Here is a 27,340-nt window from a genome sequence, read left to right as displayed (position 1 = left end):
TTTATATTTTCCTCTGCCCAGAATTTCAATTTTGCTACTTTTGAAGTGTCTCCATTATGTACAATGTCCTGTGTATGTTACTCAAAATGGCTTCTTTGGTTTGTTAAGAGTAGGAATGCTGCTTTGTCTGATAAGTGTTTCTCTCGCAGTTGTTTAGCTTTAGACTTGCTGATATGGGGATTGTATTCATTTGTTAACCAATGGGGAATGTTATTTTGTCTTGTGAGGCTGGGAGCTTGGGGGTTTTCGTGTTTTTTTCAGGGGAGTCGGGAAGAAGACGCCGAGGAAGGCGGATGTGCACTGCACGGCTTGGTTGACCACCGGGGTGGTCCCAGATGCAAGGACGTGGAGGTCGGAGGAAAGTGACGAGGGGTCGAATGGTTCGATGGTTGAGCTCCAACGATATGCACTAAACTGACTGAACTTTGATAAGTTGGCGCCTTTTACTTTTTCTTTTCTTTCATATATACTGTATTGCATAGTACTCTTTTAGTTTTAGTAAAATCTTTAAAGTGTATTTCATAACGGTATCTGGTGTGAGTTTGATACTGTGTGTGTGTGTGCGTGGCATAAACTTGATTCCCACAGCACCTGCGTGTACGGGAAGTGGGGTTGGTGAGTGGCTGGATCTCCTTTTCCCCATGACATATACCAGCCTGTTGGGTGAGTGTTACATACTAGGGGTATGATTCTCGCTTGGGGTGCGAGAGGTCCCGGGTTCAAATCCTGGACGAGCCCGCACAAATGTAACACTCACCCAACAGGCTGGTATATGTCATGGGGAAAAGGAAATCCAGCCACTCACCAACCCCACCTCCCGTACATGCAGGTGCTGTGGGAATCAAGTTTATGCTGCGCACACACACACACAGTATCAAACTCACACCAGATACTGTTATGAAATACATTTTAAAGATTTTACTGAAACTAAAAGAGTGCTATGCAATACAGTATATATGAAAGAAAAGAAAAAGTAAATTTACTTTATCAAAGTTCAGTCAGTTTAGTGCACATAGTTGGAGCTCAACCATCGAACCATTCGACCCCTCGTCACTTTCCTCCGACCTCCACGTCCTTGCACCTGGGACTACCCCAGTGGTCAACCAAGCCGTACAGCACACGTCTGCCTTCCTCGGCGTCTTCTTCCTAACTCCCCTGAAAAAAACGCGAAAACCCCCAAGCTCCCAGCCTCACAAGACAAAATAACATTCCCCATTGGTTAACAAATGAATACAATCCCCGTATCAGCAAGTCTAAAGCTAAACAACTGCGAGAGAAACACTTATCAGACAAAGAAGCATTCCTATTCTTGACAAACCAAAGAAGCCATTTTGAGTAACATACTCAGGACATTGTACATTTATTTTTGCCAGAGTGCTTGTGCAACAATGATGTTAATGGTGTCACCTGCCCTCTGTGCCTAAGAGTTCTCCATGAGCACGTGTGGATTATAATGATGGATGGTGGTATTCCTGTTTGTGCGCAGTTCAGCATATTTAACAGTTTGTTTAACTAATTCCAGTGTATCCTGCATGAATCCTGGGTTTCTCAGTTGGTTTTGAACGCCTGTACTTTTGTAACGGGAGGTTCATGATGAGGTTCATGATGAGCTCTTCAATTTTATTGGCAGTGCAACAGATGCCTCAAGGCAGAACATTCAGTACTTAGCTACTGTCATTGCCATTCATAATGCACTGTATTCTGTAAAACTTGAATTATATTTTCTTGTAGTAGTTACTGCTTTTCTGAATAATGATGGTGTCTGGTTGAAATAAAGATGCCAAAGTTTCCAAATCTCTTGTGGTTTTAGAATATGCCATATCAGGAACCTGCTCTCAATATATAGATAGTTTGTACTGGAGTTTCATATGCTGAAAACTTATATAGACTTCTGTACATTTTCGTGATTTCTCCTCTTATTTTCCAATTATGTGAATTCACTGTTGCATGACAGAGGCATATTTAGATTAAATGGTAGCATTTGCTGTAGGGTGGTAGTGTTGGGTTGTTGAGAGGTTGCTTTTTCCCATGCTGTATGAATCTGATGTGAGCTGATTCCTGCCTGAAACTGCATAATGAAGGATCGGCTTAGAGTTACAGATGATTAAGCAAGTACCTGCCATTTTTGGGTTGACAGTACATTCCTACTATGATTTCCACCTATTTTTTTCTGTGTTTCACCCTTCCCAGACACCTGTCTGTCATTCATAATTGATGTGTTTTGTCAGTAACTTTAAATGGTTTAACTTTAAACTTAACTGTGAGATTTCCACTTGGATGCTATGTTCACAGTTCTTGGTCTGTTTCTCACCTGTAACAGCTGGCAAAATATCCCTACAGGGTAAGGGCCAGTCGGCAAAAGCCTCCCAATAAAATGTTACCTGCTAAATGTATGAAGACTTCTGAAGTTGCATTACTGTGGTTTTAGCTTGAAGCATCTTCAGCTGCGGCCAGGTAGTGGCATAATGTTGAGGCTAAAGTGTTCTAGATACTGCTAAAGCAAGCTCTTCGGGATTGAAAGAATTATGGATAATAACTTTGGAATTGCTGCTATCCTTAGACATGCTGGGTATTTTAAACAGCTGCACTGTGGCACTGAGCACAATTCACTGGGTTTAGTGGAAGATGAATCAAAATGCGAGTGTAATAATGGTGCAGACTGCTGGAGGAACATCTGACTTGCAAGGTCTATGCATCCTGGATATGTGGGTGCAGAGTAACTTCCTGGACCAGCTCTTGCACATGTAAATTGCACACATGGGGAACTGGAAAATCAGAATGCTCTGTTTAGTGTGTTCTTGGGCTGCATCTCACAAGCAGTAGCAAATGCTGACTGTGACACATAGTTTTATAACAGTTGATCAAAGCCTTGGTTTTATTGGAGAAATTTACTTACAAAACATCTGAGGTTGATCAGAAGAATTAGGTCATGCTTCAGGACTGAGGATATGGAAACTGAAAGCAGAACGTAATGAGTACAAGTAGGAATGCACATCAGTCCATGGAGAGATGCTTAAATATATAGATGTAGTGGCAATTTTAAAATAAAGCCATTGGCTTACCAAGCAGCAGCATGGGTTATTGAATATGAGAGGCTGGTAGAGTGACTGAATAAAGCTGAGTAATAATGGTTCATTCACTGTGATGGGATTGTAGGGTGAGCTTCCAAGTTACCAATGGGAGGTGAGGAACAGATGTGTGGGCAGGTTATAACAATTTAAATGTGGGTGACATGAGGTCTTGCACTTCAGGAGTTCAAATGATAGATAGATAGATACTTTATTCATCCCCATGGGGAAATTCAACTTTTTTTCCAATGTCCCATACACTTGTTGTAGCAAAACTAATAACATACAATACTTAACTCAGTAAAAAATATGATATGCATCTAAATCACTATCTCAAAAAGCATTAATAATAGCTTTTAAAAAGTTCTTAAGTCCTGGCGGTTGAATTGTAAAGCCTAATGGCATTGGGGAGTATTGACCTCTTCATCCTGTCTGAGGAGCATTGCATCGACAGTAACCTGTCGCTGAAACTGCTTCTCTGTCTCTGGATGGTGCTATGTAGAGGATGTTCAGAGTTTTCCATAATTGACCGTAGCCTACTCAGCGCCCTTCGCTCAGCTACCGATGTTAAACTCTCCAGTACTTTGCCCACGACAGAGCCCGCCTTCCTTACCAGCTTATTAAGACGTGAGGCGTCCCTCTTCTTAATGCTTCCTCCCCAACACGCCACCACAAAGAAGAGGGCGCTCTCCACAACTGACCTATAGAACATCTTCAGCATCTCACTACAGACATTGAATGACGCCAACCTTCTAAGGAAGTACAGTCGACTCTGTGCCTTCCAGCACAAGGCATCTGTGTTGGCAGTCCAGTCTAGATAGATAGATAGATACTTTATTCATCCCCATGGGGAAATTCAACTTTTTTCCAATGTCCCATACACTTGTTGTAGCAAAACTAATTACATACAATACTTAACTCAGTAAAAAAATATGATATACATCTAAATCACTATCTCAAAAAGCATTAATAATAGCTTTTAAAAAGTTCTTAAGTCCTGGCGGTAGAATTGTAAAGCCTAATGGCATTGGGGAGTATTGACCTCTTCATCCTGTCTGAGGAGCATTGCATCGATAGTAACCTGTCGCTGAAACTGCTTCTCTGTCTCTGGATGGTGCTATGTAGAGGATGTTCAGAGTTATCCATAATTGACTGTAGCCTACTCAGCGCCCTTCGCTCAGCTACCGATGTTAAACTCTCCAGTACTTTGCCCACGACAGAGCCCGCCTTCCTTACCAGCTTATTAAGACGTGAGGCGTCCCTCTTCTTAATGCTTCCTCCCCAACACGCCACCACAAAGAAGAGGGCGCTCTCCACAACTGACCTATAGAACATCTTCAGCATCTCACTACAGACATTGAATGACGCCAACCTTCTTAGGAAGTACAGTCGACTCTGTGCCTTCCTGCACAAGGCATCTGTGTTGGCAGTCCAGTCTAGCTTCTCGTCTAACTGTACTCCCAGATACTTGTAGGTCTTAACCTGCTCCACACATTCTCCATTAATGATCACTGGCTCCATATGAGGCCTAGATCTCCTAAAGTCCACCACCATCTCCTTGGTCTTGGTGATATTGAGACGCAGGTAGTTTGAGTTGCACCATATCACAAAGTCCTGTATCAGTTTCCTATACTCCTCCTCCTGTCCATTCCTGACACACCCCACTATGGCCGTGTCATCAGCGAACTTCTGCACATGGCAGGACTCCGAGTTATATTGGAAGTCTGATGTGTACAGGGTGAACAGGACCGGAGAGAGTACGGTTCCCTGCGGCACCCCTGTGCTGCTGACCACCGTGTCAGACCTACAGTCTCCCAACCGCACATACTGAGGTCTATCTGTCAAGTAGTCCACTATCCAATCCACCATGTGAGAGTCTACTCCCATCTCCGTTAGTTTGTGCCTTAAGATCTTGGGCTGGATGGTGTTAAAGGCACTAGAGAAGTCAAGGAATGTAATCCTCACAGCACAGTCTAGCTTCTCATCTAACTGTACTCCCAGATACTTGTAGGTCTTAACCTGCTCCACACATTCTCCATTAATGATCACTGGCTCCATATGAGGCCTAGATCTCCTAAAGTCCACCACCATCTCCTTGGTCTTGGTGCAAGACAAATGTCTGTGGGTAGGACCTTGGGGGCGTTGATATACAAAGGGAACTTGGATGCAACTTCATAGCTCCCTGTATAGTACTGTTCTAGTGTTTTCCTGTGACCATGTGACCTCCACTCCCCACTTGATGAGAATGTGGGAAGAAAATTTTATTGGAAAAATTAGTAGGAAACAGAATAGTTGACCATCATAGCCTTGGCCGACAGTTCTTTTTCCTGTTTATAGATGCTGATGTGTAGCCCAGTGCTGAATTTATGAATCCTGGATTAATTCCCCTTTGAACTGTAATATAGCCGCTTGAGACTAATTCACTAAGTATGCACTTGGGATATTTACTGCTGAGTCGCATTGTATGCTTTTCAGATTACTGCTCAGCAACTAACAATTAGTGTTGGCCACTTCAGATCAGAGCTAGACTATTGAACCAGAATCAGGTTTAATATTACTGGTAAAAGCCATGAAACTTGCTTGTTTCTGTACAGAAAATTGCTTGCTTCTATTCACAATTTAGGATGCGCAAGTCAGAGAGAGCGTCTAGGGAGATGCCCTAGAATAACTTGGGTGCTAGATTTCAGGTGTATGGCTTGATTGGGACAGCTAGTGATTGATGTGTTCCTAGAGGAGATCAAAATTGAGAAATTGTTTGGTTAAAGGGGCAAGATCGTGACTGGTTCAGGGAATGTGGAGAAAAGCTGTTTCCAATAACTTTTCAGGAATAAGGGCCACAGATTTTAAGTAAACGGCAAGTGACCCTTCTGTTTGCTCGAGACATTGGAGAGGGTGCAGAAGACATTCCCAGGGTGTTGCCTGGATTAAAGATAAACTGTAAAGAGATTGGATTAATTTCTGCCACACACAAACTGCTGAGGAACTCAGCGGGCCGAGCAGCATCTTTGGAACAAAGTACTGTTGACGTTTCAGGTTGAAGCTCTGTAGGACTGGATGAAAGGTCTTTGCCTGAAATGTCAACTGTACTCTTTTCCATAGACACTGGCTGGCCTGCTGAGTTCCTCCAGCAGTTTGTGTGTGGCAGAAATTAATCCAATCTCTTTACAGTTTATCTTTAATCCAGGCAACATCCTGGGAATGTCTTCTGCACCCTCTCCAATGCCTTGACCTGCTAAGTTCTTCCAGTATGATAGTATCTGAAAGGAGTCTTACTTTTTGAGACCAGTTTTTTTTAATGGTGCTTGTGTCCAGAGTGTGCTGTCAAAGATGGTGGTGGAAGCTGGTACTACAGGAGGCCAGCTGGAATCTGAGTCAAATAGCCTGTGTTGGGGCTGTTGTGATTTCAGTGATTGGAGTGTTGCTTTGTGAAGTTGATTCCTGAATGGGCTGCAGTAAACTGAAACCTACACTATAGAGTAGAATGTAAGTGCTTGATGGGTGGTTGGATGGTGAACTGGCCAACCAGCTATCTTCCTCTGGTTTTTCTAGTTACTTTACTCTAGGTTCTGGGTCTTTTCAGCTGTATGAAATTCTCCATAACATGTACACGACCTTATTTGTTGCCTTAGTAATATTAAGCCTGAGTCTGTCTCTGATTAGAGTGGGTTTCTTTATTTAAAAAGAAATTGAGCTTACTTGAAACTATGCATGTACATCAGGGCTCCAGTTAGTTTGACATTTTATGTACTTTGTTCTGCCCCTAATTGTAGGTTAGATTAAAAGTTGAAAAGGGGTGATTGGCACCATAACAAAATGCCAAGAGATCTCATAGTGAAAACCTTTCGTTTGGAAGCCCTTTATTGTTGTTGGCTGTCTGTCTGTTGTACAGCAAGGAGCAGCCTTGGGTCTGATTTGATTGCATCTATCTGGAGGTTGTTATAGCCAGGGGTGGTAATGGGGACAAGCTCTCACTACCTATTAAATGCTTCCAATGGCTGCGCCTCAAGTAACCTCTGACAACCAAGTCCAGCTCCGGGCCTTCACGTGTGGCTTAGCTACTAATACTGGTGGAACCGCTTGTACTGACAGGAGAAGGGGCAAAGGTGGCTTACTGGCACCAGTTGCTTTTTGGGCAGATCATCTAGGAGAAGGAAAACTCATTTTAAACCTCCTGTGCCTTGCGCCTATACCCACTCATGGGTAAGGATTCAGGAGTAAATCCCTAGGGAAAAATACGGAGTGGAGTCCCCAAGGCAGCCCTACATTGAGTTCAATGCTGCTGGTACCAAACTCTGTTGGTCTCTAATGTTCCTTTGGGCTCATCAGGTGAGTGGAGAGGGGAGCTTGCTGCACGGGCAACAGCTTGCTGTCCATGTTATATTGTGCAGGCTTGTGTATCTAGACAGCTCGGAGACAAAATTCATGGTCAGCTCTGACCAAAGGAGGCTCTCACCTCAACGGTCTGAATCTTTGTTTGGTGATTTATGTCCTTTCGCATTTTGTTCACCTCTGGGTTACTTAACAGAAAATTACCATATTGTGAATAATATACTGGCGTGGATTGAGTATGGGTTGTGAGGATGTGAATGGTGGGGTTTAGTGATCCTGAATGGGGCCAGGTCCATTGACCAAGAGTTCCAGTGGAGTTTGAGGGATATAGACAGGCAGAGTGAGTGGACAGGAATGTGGTAGGCAGGTTCAATGTAATGTAGAAAATTGAGGTCTTCCTTTGGTGGCAAACTGGCGATAAGACTGTGCTTTTTAAATCACAAACAAGAGAAAATCTGCAGATGCTGGAAATCCAAGCAACACATACAAAATACTAGAGGAACTCAGCAAGCCAGGCAGCATCTATGAAAAAGAGTACAGTCGATACTTCACAGCCTGAAACATCAACTGTACTCTTTCCATACATGCTGCCTGGCCTGTTGAGTTGCTCCAGCATTTTGTATGTGTTGCCTGTACTTTTTAAAACTGAGATGGATGGGTGATGGTGTCAGAGGGACCTGGGTATCTTTTGTATAAAAATTACTCAAGATTGTATAACAAGCAATTAGAACGCAAATGGTAAGAGTAAGGTCTACTACTGCTGCTTAGGCCCTAATGAGGCAGTGTATAATATTGTGGACTGGCCAAAGGAAGGATATTCTTGCAGCAGAGGGAATATAGTGAATTGATAGCTGGGAACACTTGTACAGCAGATTGGGTGGGGACCACTGAAGTTGTTTTATGAAGTAGACTGGACCTATTCTGTCCTACATTTAGTGGAATGAAAGGTGATCTCATTGAATGGAGCAGTGTTTTTACACTGCTTACAGTGTCCAGATCCGGGGTTGGACTGTCAGGAAGCAGGCAGCCATCGATAGATTTTTAGCTGTTAGGGAATTGAGGGATATGTAGTTAGTACACAAAAATGGGGGTGAGGGAGCTTAACCTTGGTTTTTATCATGGAGCAGGCATGAGAGGTTGAATGGCCTATTGCTGCTTCCACTTGTGGTATCTTGATATATATTCAGTCTTCCCCTCCCATGTCCTGTTTGAAATTCCGTGGCCAATTTTGTGATCTTTGTTATGTGCGGTCTTTTCCTTTTGCATGTTCAGGTAGCCTTGGGGAAGGGGATGTAATTTATAGAGAGGGAATGAGGTCAGACAGTGTGAAGTCATTAAATTCACTGGTGTAAACTGCAGAATCTATTAGTGGGAGGTAAGGCTTGTAGGAGTAGTAACAATGAAGAGGCTTCATTTTATGTAGAGAGATACACACAAAGTCAATGCAGTGAGTTCAGTATACACGGGTTTTGCTCTGGGCTCGTGTTCTAAAACAGAAAGCCACTATGGTTTTGTATCACTTGTAAACATTTTCAAATAGTGAGGTGTTAACCTTTTTAGATCTTGGAGGGAACTCTGGCACTACCACATTCATAACACTGTCACCTCAAATTTAAAAGAAGCCTTTATTAGATTTTTTTCATAAGTGACTTCCTCTCATCAGACACTGGGTTCCTTTCGGAAATGGGGATGCTGGGAACTGTGCGATTGTCTCGACTCCAAAGATCAGGTAGGGACTCTTATCACAAAAGCACTGACAGAGTTTTGAAAATGTTGTGAGCTATTTGATTTGTTCTGGTTAAAAGCCCACAAAGATAGCACATCTGCAGGAGTGATAGTTATATGGTGCAGAAACACCAGTGCAGATAGTTGATTGCAGATTCCAATCTGTCATGTTAAGATGGAGTGGAAGAAAGAGGTGGGAGTTTAAATCCATTATAAAGCTAGTTTCAGCCCTTTCCCTGTTTAGCATTTTTTTTTGGAAGTTGTTCACCCTCTTGTGTATATTTTGAAACTGAAGCTGCTGATCTGAGGAAACTTGCCATGATAGGCGATGTTTCCATGTCTCTTTGTGCTTCTCATCACATCTGATCTGCTGAACAATTTCCACAGCTGCTTTGGCAGCACTCTGGGAGTAGAGATGTGTGTGGAAAGAAAGTTTTAAATTCTTTTTCCCCTTTAATTCTTTCTTCGTTGCTTCTTTTATTCTTGTTTCTTTTCCAAATTTGGATTAAAACCTTTTGCCTCCTTCCCACCATTGGGAAGTGGCCTGGACTGTGCTTTCTCATTGATCATCGAAGTTGGCTGATTAACTGTTTCTAAAGGTTTCACTTTTTGCTTGACAAAGGGAACATTGTCCTTCGGATGTTGTTTGCCTCCTTTTCTCCTTTCCCCAGCCTGACCAGCAGCTGAAGATTTTCATTCCAGGTATTGAGCGGCTCTGGATGCCCTTCCGGCCTGAGAGTAAAATTGATGTTAGGCTACCCATTAACCAGCACATTTGGATATGGGACTGCAGCTAAGATCTCCTGCCCCCCCCCCCCCCCACTTTCATCCTATTGGAGCATGCGCTGAACAAAGCCTGCATTTTAATGAGGACACCCAAATATTGTATAGGTGGGTAGTTTGACATTCCAGGCATAATTAACAAAAGTTAAAGCCAAACTTCAAAAAGGCATCCAAGCGAACCCCTGCTTGTTTCAGATAGTATGAACCACAGTAAGTGCTAGATATTTTCCTCCATTAAGCTCTTTTTAAACTGCATTTGTTACTGAGATTTGCATACAGCAGAGTTGCCTGAAAGATGTAGCCTGATACTTAACCACATACAATAATGCTGTTACTTTTCTCATTGTCCAGAGTCTATGTTAGGGTGTTGTGGTAGCATGGGTTATCTGATAGTATGTACTTACTGTGTTTTTTCTCTGTCTGGATCAGATGGCAGCACAGAGGCAGCGGGCGTTGGCGATTATGTGCCGAGTTTACGTTGGATCAATTTACTATGAGCTGGGAGAAGATACCATTCGTCAGGCCTTTGCTCCCTTTGGACCAATCAAAAGCATCGATATGTCATGGGACTCTGTTACGATGAAGCACAAGGTTCTAATTTCCATCACCTTTCTATGTATTGGGTTGTATTCTTGGGTAAATTTAAGCCCTGTTAACAGCTAACAGTTCCACTGGATGCTCTGTGAAACAATTGGTGCTAATACTGACGTCCAATCCCTCTGGAATTGATTCTGCCTCCCCAAATGGTGCATTGTCATTCTGGGTCCCATCTCTCCTTGTCTGCAAAGATATTAGTCTCCCTTCTGTTGAGGTACAACTTGTGCTTATACAGGTCACAGTACCCTGGATGAGATCACGATAACCCAAATTACTGATGAATGTTTTATGTGATATCACTAATTTGAGATTTTGGCTATTATTCCTCGAATTGACCTTGTATATTGACATATCCCCATTAAAATCTGCCACTTTCTGATTCAGTTCCCATTGTATCTTCAACATGTCTACTGTAAGCCAAGCAGGCCTAGCTTCTCTGGTCTAAACTAGCAGTTGATGTAATTCATTCCTTGAACCATTTGCGTTATTTTCCTGTGCATAGAGCAGTACAGCACAGAGTAAGACCTGAAGATGCCAAATTAATAATTTTGTCTGCTTGCACATGATCCAAATCTCTCCTCATCCTGCATATTCATCAGTATGTTTAAAGCCTCTAAAATCCCATTATTGTATCTACTTCCATCACTACTGCTGTGATATCTAGTATATTGCTCAACGCACCATCTTTGTTTTCTCTCCCCCCCCCCCCCCCCAAATAGAACATAGAACAGTACAGCACAGGTACAGGCTCTTCAGCCCTTCAGCCCTCAATGTTGTGCTGTACCAATTAAATTACTAATCAAATGGCCAATTAAATTAATCCCTTATGTCTGCATAATGTCCATATCCTTCCATTTTCCTTACTTTCATGTGCTTATCTGCACATCCCTTAATGTATCTTCTTCTACACTACCCTGGGCAGTGCCTTCCAGGTATCCCCCCCTCACCTCACATCTCTTTCACTTTAAATGCATGCCATTTGATATTAGACATTGTTTAACAAAAATATTTTCTGTCTATCTATGTGACTCATAATCTTAAACCTCTTATCAGATCTCACCTTCAATGCTTCAGAGGGAACCACCCAAGTTACAGCATGTGGCCTGTAATCAAGACAATATCATGTTTAACCTCTTCTGTACCCTCTCCAAAGCCCCGACATCCTTCCAATAATGAAGCAACCATAAGTGTATGCAATACTCCAGATGCGGCCTAACTAGAGTTTTATAAAGCTATAACTTTCTTGACTTTTGAACTCTGCCAAGATGAGCAAAGGGAAGTATGCCATGTGCAGTTAAATCAGAATCAGGTTTACTATCACCAGCATGTGACATGAAATTTGTTAACTTAGCAGCAGCAGTTCAATAAATACAAAAAGAAAAAAAAATGAAATAAAATAATAAGTAAATCAATAACAGTATATGTAGATTGAATAGATTTTTTAAAAAGTGCCAAATACGGAAATACTGTATATTAAGAAAAGTGAGGTGGTGTCCAAGGGTTCAGTGTCCATTTAGAAGAGAAGAAGCTGTTCCTAAATTGCTGAGTGTGTGCCTTCAGGCTTCTGTACCTCCTACCTGAAGGTAACAGTGAGAAAAGGGCATGCCCTGGGTGTTGGAGGTCTTTAATAATGGATACTGCCTTTCTGAGACACTGCTCCTTGAAGATGTCCTGGGTACTTTGTAGGCTAGTACCCAAAATGGAGCTGACTAAATTTACAACCCTCTGCAGTTTCTTTCAGTTTCTTCCCCCCCCCCCCCCCCATATTGACAGTGATGCAGCCTGTTACCTACCAAAGTGTAACATCACATTTGGCCAGGTTAAACCTCATCTGCCATTTCTCCTTTCATATCTGCAACAGATCTATATCCCGTTTTATTCATTGCCAGTCTTCTATGCTATTCACAACATACATATATATAAAAAATATCACAAACAGTGGAGTTCTCAGTACCTGCAGAACATCACAAATCACAGGCCTCCAACCCTTCAATCACAACCCTCCGTCTAATATGGACAAGTCAGTTCTAAATCCAAACAGCCAATTCACCATGGATCCCATGCATCTTAATCTTATGGATGAGCCTCTCAGAGGCTTGTCAAGTGTCTTAAAGTGCATGTAGACAATATCCACAGCTCTGCTTTCATTACCCTCATCACCTCATCAAAAAAAAACTCAAGTTAGTCAGTCACGACTTGCCTCACATAAAGCCATGCTGGCTATGGTTTTCCAAATGATTCTATCCCTAAGAATTCTCTTCAGTAACTTCCCTAGTCACTGGTCTATTATAGTTTCCATGGTTATTCCTGGTTCCCTTCTTGAATAATGGAACAACATTAGCTACTTGCCAGTTCTCTGAGACTTCACCTTTGTTTATAGAGGACATGAATATATTGGTCAAAGCCTCAGCAATTTCTTCACTTGCTTCTCTGAATAACCTGGGATATATCCCATCAGCCTTGGGGACATCCACATTAATGTTAATGTTCTTTAAGAGACTCAACACTACCTCCTCCTCTACTTCGAAATGCCCTAGCATATTATACTCTTGGCACTGATCTCCCTCTTCTTGTGTCTTTGGAAATACTGATATAAAGGGTCTCCCCCAGATCCTTTCCATTGAAGCAAATGTTCCCCCTTTATGCTTGAGTGTTCCCACTTTCTCTCTGGTTATCCTGTTGTTGGAAATATGGAATGTCTTGGGATTTTCTTTAATTCTACTTGCAAAGACTTTTCATCCTTTCTCCTGGCTTTCCTAATTCACTTTGGCTTTTTTATAATCCTCAAGGACTCGTTTGATTCTAGCTTCCTAAGTTTTATATGTCTTTTTCTTCTGCATAAATCAATGACTTCTTGACATCTAAGATTCTCTTGCCTTGCCATACTTGTCCTTCCTGACTGGAACATGCTTGTCCTGTACTCACCAGTCTTCCTCTTTAAATGCCCTCCATATGTCAGATATGAACTTGCCGAAAAACAGCTGAATGAATTAACTCAATTCATGCCTAATGTTTTTGTAATTGAAAGGTCAATGTATGTCCTTTAGTAATCTTAGCACCTAAGGAATTGTCAGTGTTGGTCACCTGTCAGGCTCATTACCCAACACCAAATGCAGTACAGGCCCTTTTGGACTATCCACATGTTGACTTAAGAAACCCTCCTGGATAGACCTAACATCTTCTGCCCCCATCTAAACCTTTTGCACTCAGAAGGTCCTTGTTTATATTAACAAAGTTTTAAGTTCCCTCTTTCCCCCATGACATCAATCCTTTTGTTTTTAGACCTCTTCTTAATCTGCCTGTGTACCTTTCCCACAAGTCCTGTTGGCTTTTGGGGGTGGGGGGAGGGTTCCAGTTGTACAGTCCCATCAGAGTGATTGCACCCTTTCTGTTTTTAGGTCTACCCAAGTAGACTCAGTAGACAAACCCTCCATTATGTCCCTCTGAATGCAGCTATGATATTGTCTCTAATTCCAACTGCCTGTCCCCTCTTACCTTCCTCTCTGTCTTTGCTATAACGCATTCTTGAATGCTTATCCTTCTGTTCGTCTAATATTTGATATATCCTTCCTGGAAGAAAGATTCCAACTATTTATCCTATTCATGCCTCTAATTTTATTTGCTTCTTACAGGTCTTTGTCTCAGCTCCAGAGAAAGTATCCTATGTTAGCGAAATTTGTCCTTGTAGCTAACACCCTCTACTCTCCTTAGTGATTTTTATACATTTATCGTACAGAAATGGACCTGAGGAATATCATGTCTTTGAGCTTAGTCACACTAACCCCTTCAGTTCTAACACTTCCTACATTGCCTTTTTCATGTTGATTCAGGTGTTTGTCATTGGTGCCACCATCCAGTGAACTGCAGATTTACCACCATTCTTTCAGTGAAAAAGTATTTAGATGCCCTCTAAACTGCCTCTTATCCTAAACCTTTGCTCTCAATTTGCCAGGAGACAAACATCAAGTTTAGGAGGAGGGATGTTATGTTGCAGTTATATAAATCATTGGAGAGATTGCACTTAGCAGTATTGTAAAGTTTTAGTCACCTTGTTATATAAAGTATCGTCAAGCAGGAGAGGGTGTAGAAGAGTTTTTTGAGGATAGCTGAATTGGAGGGAGTTACTGGGTTACAGGGAGAGGTTGGCCATGCTGGATCTTTGTTCTTTGAAGTATAGGAGACTGAGGGTGACCTCACAGAAGTTCATGAGGGTATGGATGAGAGGTTGGCTATAGTTTTCTCCCCCAGGGTTGGGAGTCCAAACTGAGAGGACATGGATACAAGGTCAGAGGAGAGGGATTCAACAGAACGGTTTACACAGAGTCGTAAGTTTGTGGAATGAGCTGCCTGAGAAATTGGTTAAGTGGTACAAATTGTGACTTGATAAGGCATTTTGATAGGTAAATGGAGGGGGAGGGCAGGCTTAGAGGGTTTGGGTTGAAGATTTGTGACTGGGGCTAGCAGGGAGGTTGCCGAGGTTGGTATGGACCAGTTGTGCCAAAGGGCCTGTTCCCATTCATTATAACTTAATGATAGCAGCATTTAAGATGTATTTAGACAACCATGTGGATAGGTAGAGAATGGAGGGTTAGGAATCATGTGCATGTAGATGGGATTAGTTTCATATGGCTTTGTAGTCAGCAATTACTATGGGCTGGAGTGCTGCATGTCTTCAAACTTCCTCGTATTAAATGTCATTCATTCATGTTTTCTGTCTATATACAGTTTATAAAATCTGGATAATTTCATAATCAGAAAAGAACAGCACAGAAACATATCCTTCAGCACATCTAGTCTGTGCTGAGCTATTTAAACTGACAACTCCCATTGACCTGCCCTCCATGTTCCTACCATCCATGTACCTATCCAAACTTAAACGTTGAAATTAAGCTTGCTCGTTCCACACTCTCATGACCCTCTGAGTGAAGTTTCCCCTCGTGCTCCTCTTAAGCTTTTCACCTTTCACCTTTAACCCATGACCTTTGGTTGTAAACCCACCCAACCTGAATGGAAAAAGCCTGCTTGCATTTACCCAATCTGTACCCCTCATTATGCTGTATACCTCTATCAAATCTCCTCTCAATTGTGTACGTTTCAAGGAGTAAAGTCTTAACCTGTTCAATCTTCCTTATAACTCGGGTCCTCCAGAGCTGGCAAAATCCTTGTAAATTTTCTCTGCTCTTTCAATCTTATTTACATCTTTATTGTAGTAGGAGACTAAAACCGCTCACAGTACACCAAATTAGGCCTCACTAATGGCTTATATAACTTCAACATAACATCCAATCTCCTGTATTCAGTATATTGATTTATGAAGGCCAATATGCCAAAATCTTTCTTTAAAACACTGTATTCCTGTGCTGCCACTTTCAATGAACTATAGTTCTGTATTCCCAGATCCCTTTGTTCTACCACATTTACCATTCACTGTGTAAGACTTGCTGTGGTTTGTCCTACTGAAGTGAAACACCTTACACTTGTCCGCATTAAATTCCATCTGCCATTTTTCAGCCCATCTTTCCAGCTGGTCCAGATCCTGATGCAGGCTTTGATAGTCTTCCTTGCTGTTGACTACAGCCCAATCTTGGTGTCATCTGCAAACATGCTGATCCAGTTAACCGCATTATCATCCAAATCATTGTTAGAGATGATAAGACATTGGACCCAGGATTGATCCTTGTAGCATACCACTAGTCACAGGCCTCTAGTCAGAGGGGCAACCCTCTACCACCTCTCTCTGGCTTCTCAGACAAAGCCAATGTCTAATCCACTTCACTACCTCATTATGAATGCCAAGTGACTGAACCCTCTTGACTAACCTCCCATGTGATACCTTGTCAAATGCCTTACATGTAGACAGCATCCCTGCCTTGCCTTTATCCTCTTTCCTGGTAACTTCCTTGAAAAACTATAAGATTGGTTAGACATGACCTACCATGTATAAAGCCATGCTGAGTATTCTCAATCATTCCATGTCTATCCAAATATTCGTATCTGGTCACTTAGAACACCTTCCAATAACTTTCCCACTGAGTCACGGCATATTACTGCAACAAACACAAAATGCTGGTGGAACACAGCTGTCCAGGCAGCATCTATAGGAAGAAGCACTGTCGACGTTTTGGGCCGAGACCCTTCATCAGGACCAACTGAAAGAAAAGATAGTAAGAGATTTGAAAGTAGGAGGGGAAGGGGGAAATCCGAAATGATAGGAGAAGACAGGAGGGGGTGGGATGAAGCTAAGAGCTGGAAAGGTGATTGGCAAAAGGGATACAGAGCTGGACAAGGGAAAGGATCATGGGATGGGAGGCCTAGGGAGAAAGAAAGGGGGAGGGGAGCACCAGAGAGAGATGGAGAACAGGCAAAGAGTGATGAGCAGAGAGAGAGAAAAAAAGTAGTGAATAAAATAAATCAGGTATGGGGGTAAGAAGGGGAGGAGGGGCATTAACAGAAGTTTGAGAAATCGATGTTCATGCCAACTGGTTGGAGGCTACCCAAACAGAATATAAGGTGTTGTTCCTCCAACCTAAATGTGGCCTTATCCTGTCAGTGGGGGAGACCGTGGATGGACATATTGCAATGGGAAGTGGAATTAAAATGGGTGGCTACTTGTTCTGGCGGATGGAATGTGGAAGCTTGGCGAAGCGGTCTTCCAATGTCCGTTGGGTCTCACCAATAGACAGGATGCCACACGGGGCACCAAACACAGTATATGACAGCAACAGACTCACAGGTGAAGTGTCGCCTCACCTGGAAGGACTGTTTGGGGCTCTGAATGGTAGTGAGGGAGGTGGTGGTGTGGCAGGTGAAATATTTGTTCCGCTTGCAAGAATAAGTGCCAGGAGGGAGATCAGCGGGGAGGGATGAATGGACAAGGGAGTTATGTAGGGAGCGATCCCTGCAGAAGGTGGGTTGGGAGGAAAAGATGTGCTTGGTGGTGGGATCCAGTTGGAGGTGGCTGAAGTTTCAGAGAATTATGTGTTGAATGCGGAGGCTGGTGGGGTGGTAGGTGAGGACAAGAGGAGCCCTATCCCTTGCATTCCTGGAATCAACCTAGTGAACCTCCTCTGGACCCTCTCCAATACCAGCACATCTTTTCTAAGATGAGGGGCCCAGAACTGTTCACAATGCTCAAGGTGAGGCCTCACTGGTGCCTTATAAAGCCTCAGCATCACATCCCTGTTCTTGTATTCTAGACATCTTGAAGTGAATGCTAATATTGCATTAGCCTTCCTCACCACCCACTCAACTTGCAAGTTAACCTTTAGGGTGCACCGCACAAGGACTTCCAAGTCCCTCTGCATCTCAGATTCCTGGATTTTCTCCCCGTTTGGAACATAGTCCACGCATTTATTTCTACTACCAAATTGCACGACCATTCATTTTCCAACATTGTGTTTCATTTGCCACTTCCTTGACCATTTTCCTAATCTGTCTAAGTCCTTCTGCATCCTACCTGTTTCCTCAACACTACCTGCCCCTCCACAAATCTTTGTATCCTCTGTAAACCTGGCAACAAAGCCATCTATTCCATCATCTGAATCATTTATTTACAGCATAAAAAGCAATGGTCCCAACACACCCATGTGGGACACCACTAGCCACTGGCAGCCAAACAGAAAATTATCCTTTTATTCCCACTAGCTGCCTCCTATCGATCAGCCAATGCTCTGACCATATTAGTAACTTTTCTGTAATACCTTGAGCACTTAATTTGGTAAGCAGCCTCATGTGTGGCACCTTGTCAAAGACCTTCTGAAAGTCCAAATATACAACATCCACTGCATCCCCTTCATCTATCCTTGTAATCTCCTCAAAGAATTCCAACAGGTTTGTCAGGTAGGATTTTTCCTGAAGGAAACCATGCTGACTTTGTACTGTCTTGCCCTGTGTCACCAAGTACTCCCATCACCTCATCCTTAACAATTGACTGTAACATCTTCCCAACCACTGAGGTCAGGCTAACTGATCTATAATTTCCTTTCTGCTGCCTTCCTCCTTTCTTATAGAGTGGAGTGACATTTGCAATTTTCCAGTCCTCTGGCACCATGCCAGAGTCCAATGATTTTTAAAAAATCAGTTTTAATGCTTCCACAATCTCTGCTGCTACCTCTTTCAGAACCCGAGGGTGTAGTTCATCTGGTCCGGGTAACTTATGTACATTTAGGTCTTTCAGCTTTTTGAGCACCTCTTTGTAATTACAACTGCACTTGTCTTCCCTCATACCCATCAACCTGTGGCACACTGCTAGTGTCTTCCACAGTGAAGACTGATGCAAAATACTCATTTAGTTCATCTGCCATCTCTCTTATTATTTCGCCAGCCTCATTTTCTAGTGGTCCTATATCCACTCTAATCTGGACTTGCATGTTAATTCTCCCATGACTACTGTGACATTGCCCTTTTGACACGCTTTTTCTATTTCCTGTTATATTCTGTGCTCCACCACCCAGCCACTGTTGGGAGGCCTGTATATAACAGCCATTAGGGTTCTTTTACCCTTGCAGTTTCTTAACTCAACCCACGAGATTCAACATCTTCCAATCCTGTGTCATGTCTTTCTACTGATTTGATGCCATTCTTTACCAGTAGAGCCAAACCACCCCCTCTGCCTACCTTCCCATCTCTCTGATATAAAGTGTAACCTTTGATGTTCAGTTCCCAACTATGACCATCCTTTAGTCATGATTCAGTGACGGCTACCACATCATGCTTGACAATCTGTAGTAGTACAACACGGTCATCCACCTTACTACTTATACTAGGCGCACTTAGATACAACATCTTGATTACTGTATTTGCTATCCTTTCTGATTTTGCATCCCTAATGTTTTGATACTCAGCCTGTTGGCTGCAACTAAGTCCCATCAACTGCCTGTCCTTTCTGACAGTCTGACTGCATGCTATCTTTAATTTTTTACCATCTGTCCTATCCTTAGTTCCTTCACTCCGGTTCCCACCCCCCGCCCTATCTACTTGAGTGACTACGATGGAGAGGCAAATTGAGTGAGGATTTGGCCAGAGACATGGAATTTTAGCATCCTTTCTAATGCAGCAAAAAGCTAACCTGGGATGCACATAAATGGATTAGTAGAATCTTTTTAATTTCATGGGAGTTTGAATTCAAAAGTACAATTTTAGTTGCATGGAGCCTAGAGTTATTTTGATTACTTGGTGAGAATCTGCACTGTCAAATGTATTTGTTTTTCAGGAGAATTATCTGAGGGAAACTGGGGCCAAAAGTGTTCTAACTATAGAATGGTTGCATGTTGTAATGTGTGGGATGATTTCAGAAAGGTGCCTTGGGTGTTAGGTTAACCCAAGGACAAATTGAATGGCTTCATCTAGTCATTGAAGTTGAGGTGGGAAGACAAGCTGTTTTAAGATTGAGAGACAGGGCATGTGGCAACACCACAGTAGACCAATGTCCTTTCAAATTTCTCAATAATGAGGAGCAGAAACCCTCCCTAAATGGTTGCCTTAGCAACAAAGGTGGAAGAATGAAATGATAAATTGGGAAAAGCTTATGCAGCCTCCAACCTGCTGTACAGGTCTGTCAGTTTATTGGCTCCTGGCTAAAGTTTTATTGTGTATTTTTGTAATGACTGGGGCCAGTGCTGGTTAACTGGCACTATAGATTGCACTGTGCTCTAGTGGACTAGAAAGTGAGGCCCTTCCTTTTACTCGTAGGGGTTTGCCTTTGTGGAGTACGAGGTTCCAGAGGCAGCTCAACTTGCCCTTGAGCAGATGAACTCGGTGATGTTGGGAGGCAGAAATATCAAGGTAAGTCACTCAAATACATTAATATGTGGGCTGTGCGACCACAGCAGACTAAGGTCCTTTTGATTGCATCAATGTGAAATGTGTTTGTGGTATATGAAAGAAGTGAAGCATTGAAGCAGGTGTAGTTGGTGATAAGTGGATAGTGGTTGTGAAATTGGTGGTTGTAAGTGGCTGTGGCTATCTGTGCTAATGGGGAAAAGCTCATTTTGTTGTCATCTCTGTGGTAGTGTTGTAGACAGCTAGATGTTCCTGTGCAATTCACAACTTGATTCAGTTTTATTTTTGTGCACTGCTCAAGTGCTACCTCATTTATCCTGATGTGATTTGGGTGGTCACTCCACCCCTAACCCCTCCCCTCAAAGCACCCCAGCAGATACTCAGGTGCCATATGATATAGCAATTTTCACATTACAGGTGGCTCCTCTGTTAGGTCTCGACTTGTAGGTTTAATTATAGTAGGCAGAGATGTTCTGGATTCATTGGTTAAAGGGTGTCACAGGCATGCTGTATATTAATGCATGCCTCAGCAACTGATCAGGGATATGCTTCAACACATGATCAAATGTGACAATAGGACCGTCGAATTGAGACACTGGTCACTGCTCTAACTTGTTAACCATCCAACAACTGGTAAGTAAATTTAGGCATAGCTGGTAAATAGAGGAACTGATGTGCTAATGATGATGCACAATTGGCTACTGAGCATTGAGAAAATTGCACATCTTATATGGCTTAAGTAGACTTCTGAGGGGAGCTAGATTTTACACAAGATTAGAGATCTAACTGTTTTGGGTTTGGGCACAGGTTTCATTGCAAGAAAATGGAAACATTACGCTTGGCCACTTGTTTGTGTCTACCATGAAGGCTAAAGACTGTCACTGAAATCATAGCATTATGGAAAGCAGGTATAGCTGAGCTATGAGGTGTTTAGGGTAGTTGGGTGCTGTGAATATGTTGAATACATGTATTCCAGATGGTGGGTGCAGTGCTGCAAGTTGTGCCTAGATTAATATGGTTTAAAGATGTTGCGAGGGGGAGATTTGGGATAGGATAGACATGTGAATGGAATGAACAAAAAAAAATTCAAGATGGAGAGAGACCAGATGAGGTTAAATGTTCTGGGACAGAAGATCATCAGACAGAGTGCACAATATTTAGTGTCCTGATTGGTCTTGTGGAAAGGTATTGATAATAGTCAATAGTGAGTGTTAATTATTTGAGCTTCCTGAGCTGGGTTTGTGGAGAGCAAAAACCTTGGTGACTTTACAGTGGATCCCGGGTTTAACCTCAGTTCCTCCAGTCTTCATTAAAGCAGCGTTTTTGTGCCCGTGTTTAATCTCTAGGATTTTACTGATTTTTATGAATGCTGCCATAACAGTTCCTATGATGTGATGAGAAACGACCTCTTTTCTTTGTGTCTCTTCCAAGCTTTCATATAGAGCAGGATTCGGCTGCAGAGTACTACCCTCCTCGCCAGCCAAGCAGCCTGTCTGTTCAGAAGAAGCAGCAGCTATAAATTCCAGCATTAAGGTGCCACAGCCAGGAGCACACGGCATTCTGAGTGACTGCACCTCCCAGGACCATCCTGGGGTTTGGAGGGAGGGAGCCAGGCAGACTGGGTTGGGTTTTGCCTATTTTCCCTCTGCAATATTTTTTTCTGGTGATGTTTTCATGAAAAACAATTGCAGGACATTAGACTGGAGTTTTGTTTTTAAAAAAATTACATAGCATCTTTTCTTGGCTTGTCCTTTTGGCAGCTGGCTCTGACCATGTCTTTGTGTGGAGTACAGGGGAGACTTTGAGCAGGTACTGTAGGTTTGGCTTAGTTACCTGCCAGTGAAATCTCTAGGAGCTGTGCTTCACTTGACAATGCTTGACTGTGTTTTCAATCAAGTGAAAGATCCCGTTTGTAAAAGTAGTTGGAAGATTATACATGGAACTGACTGGATCATAATAGTCAAGGCTGTTGAGAAGGGCGGCATTAACCAACTCTGTCTGGAGCCTTAATTATAACCAGACACTACAGTGATCTCTGGACATCCGTTTTGTGTGCTGACACTTTGCTTATAGTTCACTGTGCCATCTGCACCTCTGGATGTTCTCATTGTTCTGCTCATTGGGGTCACAATCCCATGTTCACTTTTTTCTTGTAAAGAATGGCAACGCTATGCTTGGAGTTGGACCCTTGATAGTTATGTGCACAAAAAGTTAGTTGGAACTCTTGCTAGCCTGCACTTCAAGTTTTTTTTTTCTTGTTTCGTGCTGCAGATCTAGTTTAAATCTTTATTGATTTAAAATATCAGTGCGTCCTGTACTGCGAAGGAAGGCACTCTCTGCTCACTTCCCCTGTGCATCCTCAGTGTGTTGGACATTTTACATCAACTGGACAATGAGGAATCTGCATCGTTTTAATTTCCCACCAACTAGCAAATCGGCTTGTAACTCAACTACCAAATAATAAATGGATAAGCTTTGAAACCAGTCTCCGATCTCTTCTTTCCAACCACCCACCACGTTTACTGCAACGGTTCTGTCCTGTCTCCGCAGCAGGTTGCGCTTAGCTTCTCATTTAGTGTCATGCCTCTATGTTCTGCGATTGGCTGGGGGGACAAGTCAGGGCCGTCCCAGTAAACATAGACTCAGATGTCAGCTTGTGTTTGGTATCTGTTAAAGGGGCCTTCAGCCCATTTGAAAAGTGGTAAGTTTCAACAGCTTGCTGTCAGGCACAATCCTCTGCCAATAGTTCCGAATCATGTGCTGCTGTGTTGGGGAGAAATCCAGCTCGTGACGTTGCTTTTTCTCCCACTGCCTGGTGTCGCTGCTTGTGCTCCTACCTGTGGCGTATTCTGGGTGGGGTGACATCACTCCGGTCTGCTTGTTCTGTAGCTGTCCTGTACAAATCATCCACAGGTGAATGATTTCTGTGGAAGGTTTTGTACAGTGCAGCTGCAGTGATGTCATTCTACCCAGAATGCACCCCGGGAAGGTGTGTGGGCTGCTAAACTCCTCCCTCCCACTCTCGGCCCCTGTACATGCCCTTTCCTGGTGGTGAACAAACGCGAGGTGACGGGGTGGATTTCTCCGCAGCACCACAACGTGTGGCTCGGAGCACTTGGCAGGGGATTGTGTGTGGGAGCAGGAAATTTACTGTTTTTTAAATGAGGTGTAGTTTCCCTTTAATTAGATGTGCCAGCATGCTACATACTCTCCTGGAAAACACTATGGTTTTCTTTGTGAATACTGGAGGCCAGTGTTCTTTGAGTGGGCTGGAAAAGTAAATGAGCTTTGAAAGCTAGTCTCTTCCCAATGGAAGCAGACTCAGAGACCCACTCACTCCCATTACTGATGGGCACCTTTTTCAAATATTTCTGGGGCACTTACAATGTCCTAGGAAGATTCCAGTTAGCATCTCAGTTCTTAGCCTGTGTTTTTCAGGAGAAGTGGCATGGTTCGTATTAATTTCTAGCTTGGTCTGTAATTGGCGGGGGTTTCTTTTGTTACAGGTTGGCAGACCGAGTAACATAGGACAAGCTCAACCAATCATAGACCAGCTTGCAGAGGAAGCCAGGGCGTTTAACAGAATTTATGTCGCGTCCGTTCACCCGGATCTGTCGGATGATGACATTAAAAGTGTGTTCGAGGCCTTTGGAAAGATTAAATCCTGCACCTTGGCCCGAGACCCCACAACGGGGAAGCACAAAGGATATGGATTCATTGGTGAGTGTTCTGTTGGTAAAACTAGTTTCTTGACAGTATTGTGCAGAAAGAGAGGAACACACATTTACAAAATTAAAAAATACAGGGCCTGTCATTTTTGTAAAGTGGAGTTGGACAGAGTAATAGCCTTTCACCTCAGGGACTTTCGCGACCTTTGCAGCCCAAGTAGATGGTGTGAAGGACTGCTCTCTGCTTCCTTTCAGATCCTCTGTATCAAGTTTAAACACTCTCCATCTAATTTCCTTTTGCTGTTTGATTTTATTTTCTTCCTACCTTGTTTTTCCCCACTCTAAAGCACCAAGCTACCTCTAAATTTAACCAGACTGCCAATCACTCAGCATTGAAAGGCCATCAGGATAGTACGTCAGAATTGGAAGCGTTGTCTGATGGAGTGGGAATAACTCCTGGAAGAAAAGGCTGATTGTTAGAATCACAGAGGACAAGCTGTGTATTTCATCGTAACCACTGCCAGAGCTTGTAACAGTGGGAACATATTTATTCCTTAGTGCCATCAGCCCTTTTCCTTTCCTCCTATTAGTTGATGCTGCTTCAACTAGTACTGCTTAAAGTATAGATCTCTGTGCACGTGTATGCAGGCTGGCAAGCTGACTTGTCGATATAGGTCACACAAACACTTTTGTGCCTCGGGCACAGCCACTGTGCAAGGATGCTGCATTTTTAACATCCAGGTTTTCGTCGTCACTGTAATCCAAGACTTGTGCCAGCTCTGTTATCTGGAACTTGTGGAGTCGGGCATTCTTCATCTGTGCTGCCACTACAGAGTGATATGTAAGCAATCCTTAATCTCTGACACTTCGATACTTCTGTTGACCATTCCTGTTTGACCTTTACATAATTATCAGTTATCGCTAGCTAACCGCAGATATGTATTGTATGTTCTAAGCACAGCACTTGTCTTGAAACCTAGAATCCAGGGTGAATGGAGGGCTTGTAGTTCCTAAACTTTCTAAGCTTTCATTGTCTTTCTGTGGCTGTTGTAGATGAACTGATTGTTGTGATTAGTCAACTACCTTTACAGCTACCAGGATGCTAGTGGTCAATTAGATATCCTGCAGTGTCCTTACTTCAGATAATTCCTTTTTCAGTTCAGAAGGAAAATGAACCAGCAACTGGGAAAAAAATTATCAGCTAAACTTGAGAGTTGAGCATGAAATGAATGTGTTGCAAAAGTGGGCACTATATCCAGTTGCAGGTCGACCAAGCCACTCTTCTAGCCTGGATGTACCAAGTAGTTGTTTCCATTTAAAAATTTCTGTATTGTCTGCAATGTCAGTAGAAAACAGCATCGGTTGACCAAGATGTCTATGTGCAGTACTGATTATACCCTAGATACTGAATGATGAAACTAGGTGCTTGCATTGATGATTCAGATGGTTTACAGCTTCAGGAAGATTCTCACCGTTTTGGGTTGGTAAGAGAATTGGGTGGATGGAATTGTGATTATTGCAACTGTACTGTTAGACTTGTTAGGCTAAATGGACTTCTATCTTACACAAAGTGATGCTTTTATGGATGAGCTAGCAGAGAGGAAATCACTTACCTGGTCTGAATGAGATGCATCCTAATTTCTGAGGGAGCAAAGGGAGGGCTATACTATGACATTGCTGAGGCCTGACCATTCTCTCTGAAAAATCCATTGATGAGGCGCTAGCTGCCTTAAAAATGTAAGGATGCTGCAGGGCTGTGACAAACCTTTAAGTGTAGATCAGTCATTTTAAACCTTCTGTTGTTTATCTAAACTAATCCTCATTGTCGCCTTTAATTCCATATCCTTCTATGCCTCGCTCATTCAAATAGCTCTCAAGATGCTGCTTAAACACTTCCTGTTCCTGCCTCCAACAGCGTCTCATTCCAGTTACTAACGACGTATCTGTGGCATCATTTAGCCTTCAGATTCCCTCTTTGGACAGATGAGGTTGTGAGGAGGGAGAGGAACTTTTTTTTTAATCAGTGGAGGTCAAGGACTGGGGCAGAGAATGAAGATGAATGATAGATGAGTGGATTCAGTGTGAACTGCACTATGGAGGGCTGTAGTGGAGTCAGATTTCCTTATTCATTGAACCACAGAACACTACAGCACAGAAAACAGGCCTTTATATAACCATATAACAATTACAGCACGGAAACAGGCCATCTCGGCCCTTCTAGTCCATGCCGAATGCTTACTGTCACCTAGTCCCACTGACCTGCACTCAGCCCATAACCCTCCGTTCCTTTCCTGTCCCATATACCTATCCAATTTTACTTTAAATGCCAATACCGAACCTGCCTCTACCACTTCCACTGGAAGCTCGTTCCACACAGCTACCACTCTGAGTAAAGAAATTCCCACTCGAATACCCTTAAACTTTTGCCCCCTCACTCTCAACTCATGTCCTCTTGTTTGAATCTCCCCTACTCTCAATTGAAAAAGCCTATCCACGTCAACTCTGTCTGTCCCCCTCATAATTTTAAATACCTCTATCAAGTCCCTCCTCAACCTTCTACACTCCAAAGAATAAAGACCTAACTTGTTCAACCTTTCCCTGTAACTTAGGTACTGAAACACAGATAACATTCTAGAAAATCTTCTCTGTACTCTCTCAATTTTGTTGACATCTTTCCTATAATTTGGTGACCAGAACTGTATACAAGTTTGGCCTTACCAATGCCTTGTACAATTTTAACATTACATCCCAACTCCTATACTCAATGCTCTGATTTATAAAGGCCAACATACCAAAAGCTTTCTTCACCACCCTATCCACATGAGATTCCACCTTCAGGAAACTATGCACCATTATTCCTAGATCACTCTGTTCTACTGCATTCTTCAATGCCCTACCATTTACCATGTATGTCCTGTTTGGATTATTCCTACCAAAATGTAGCACCTGACACTTATCAGCATTAAACTCTATCTGCCATCGTTCAGCCCACTCTTCTAACTGGCCTAAATCTCTGCAGGCTTTGAAAACCTCTCTTCATTATCCACAACGCCACCTACCTTACTATCATCTGCATACTTACTAATCCAATTTACCACCCCATTGTCCAGATCATTAATGTATATGACAAACAACATTGGACCCAGTACAGATCCCTGAGGCACACCACTAGTCACCGGCCTCCAACCTGACAAACAGTTATCCACCACTACTCTCTGGCATCTCCCATCCAGCCACGGTTGAATCTATTTTACTACTTCAATATTAATATCTAATGATTGAACCTTCCTAACTAACCTGTGCGGAACCTTGTCAAAGGCCTGACTAAAGTCCATATAGACGACATCCGCTGCTTTACTCTTGACAACTTTCCTCGTAACCTCTTCAAAA

At 42.8% G+C, this 27,340-nt stretch overlaps 1 protein-coding gene across 3 annotated transcripts in view; it reads left to right on the top strand.

Annotated features, from left to right (window-relative positions):
• The window catches only part of LOC140732487 (poly(U)-binding-splicing factor PUF60-like), an 81,783-nt gene that overhangs the window by 28,190 nt on the left and 26,253 nt on the right, over positions 1–27,340 (top strand). For 2 of the 3 annotated variants that reach the window (XM_073055229.1, XM_073055230.1), the window contains 4 exons: positions 9,061–9,126; positions 10,335–10,496; positions 20,193–20,285; positions 23,789–24,002. In XM_073055229.1, coding sequence (XP_072911330.1) covers positions 9,061–9,126; positions 10,335–10,496; positions 20,193–20,285; positions 23,789–24,002 — 535 coding nt within the window. The remainder of the gene's footprint in view (positions 1–9,060; positions 9,127–10,334; positions 10,497–20,192; positions 20,286–23,788; positions 24,003–27,340) is intronic. The other variant, XM_073055232.1, reaches the window with a different exon arrangement.

The sequence above is a fragment of the Hemitrygon akajei genome, chromosome 8 (assembly GCF_048418815.1).
Source record: "Hemitrygon akajei chromosome 8, sHemAka1.3, whole genome shotgun sequence".
NCBI lineage: Eukaryota > Metazoa > Chordata > Chondrichthyes > Myliobatiformes > Dasyatidae > Hemitrygon > Hemitrygon akajei.
The sequence above is the reverse complement of the archived record's forward strand: the minus strand, read 5'-3'. Positions and strand labels throughout refer to the sequence as shown.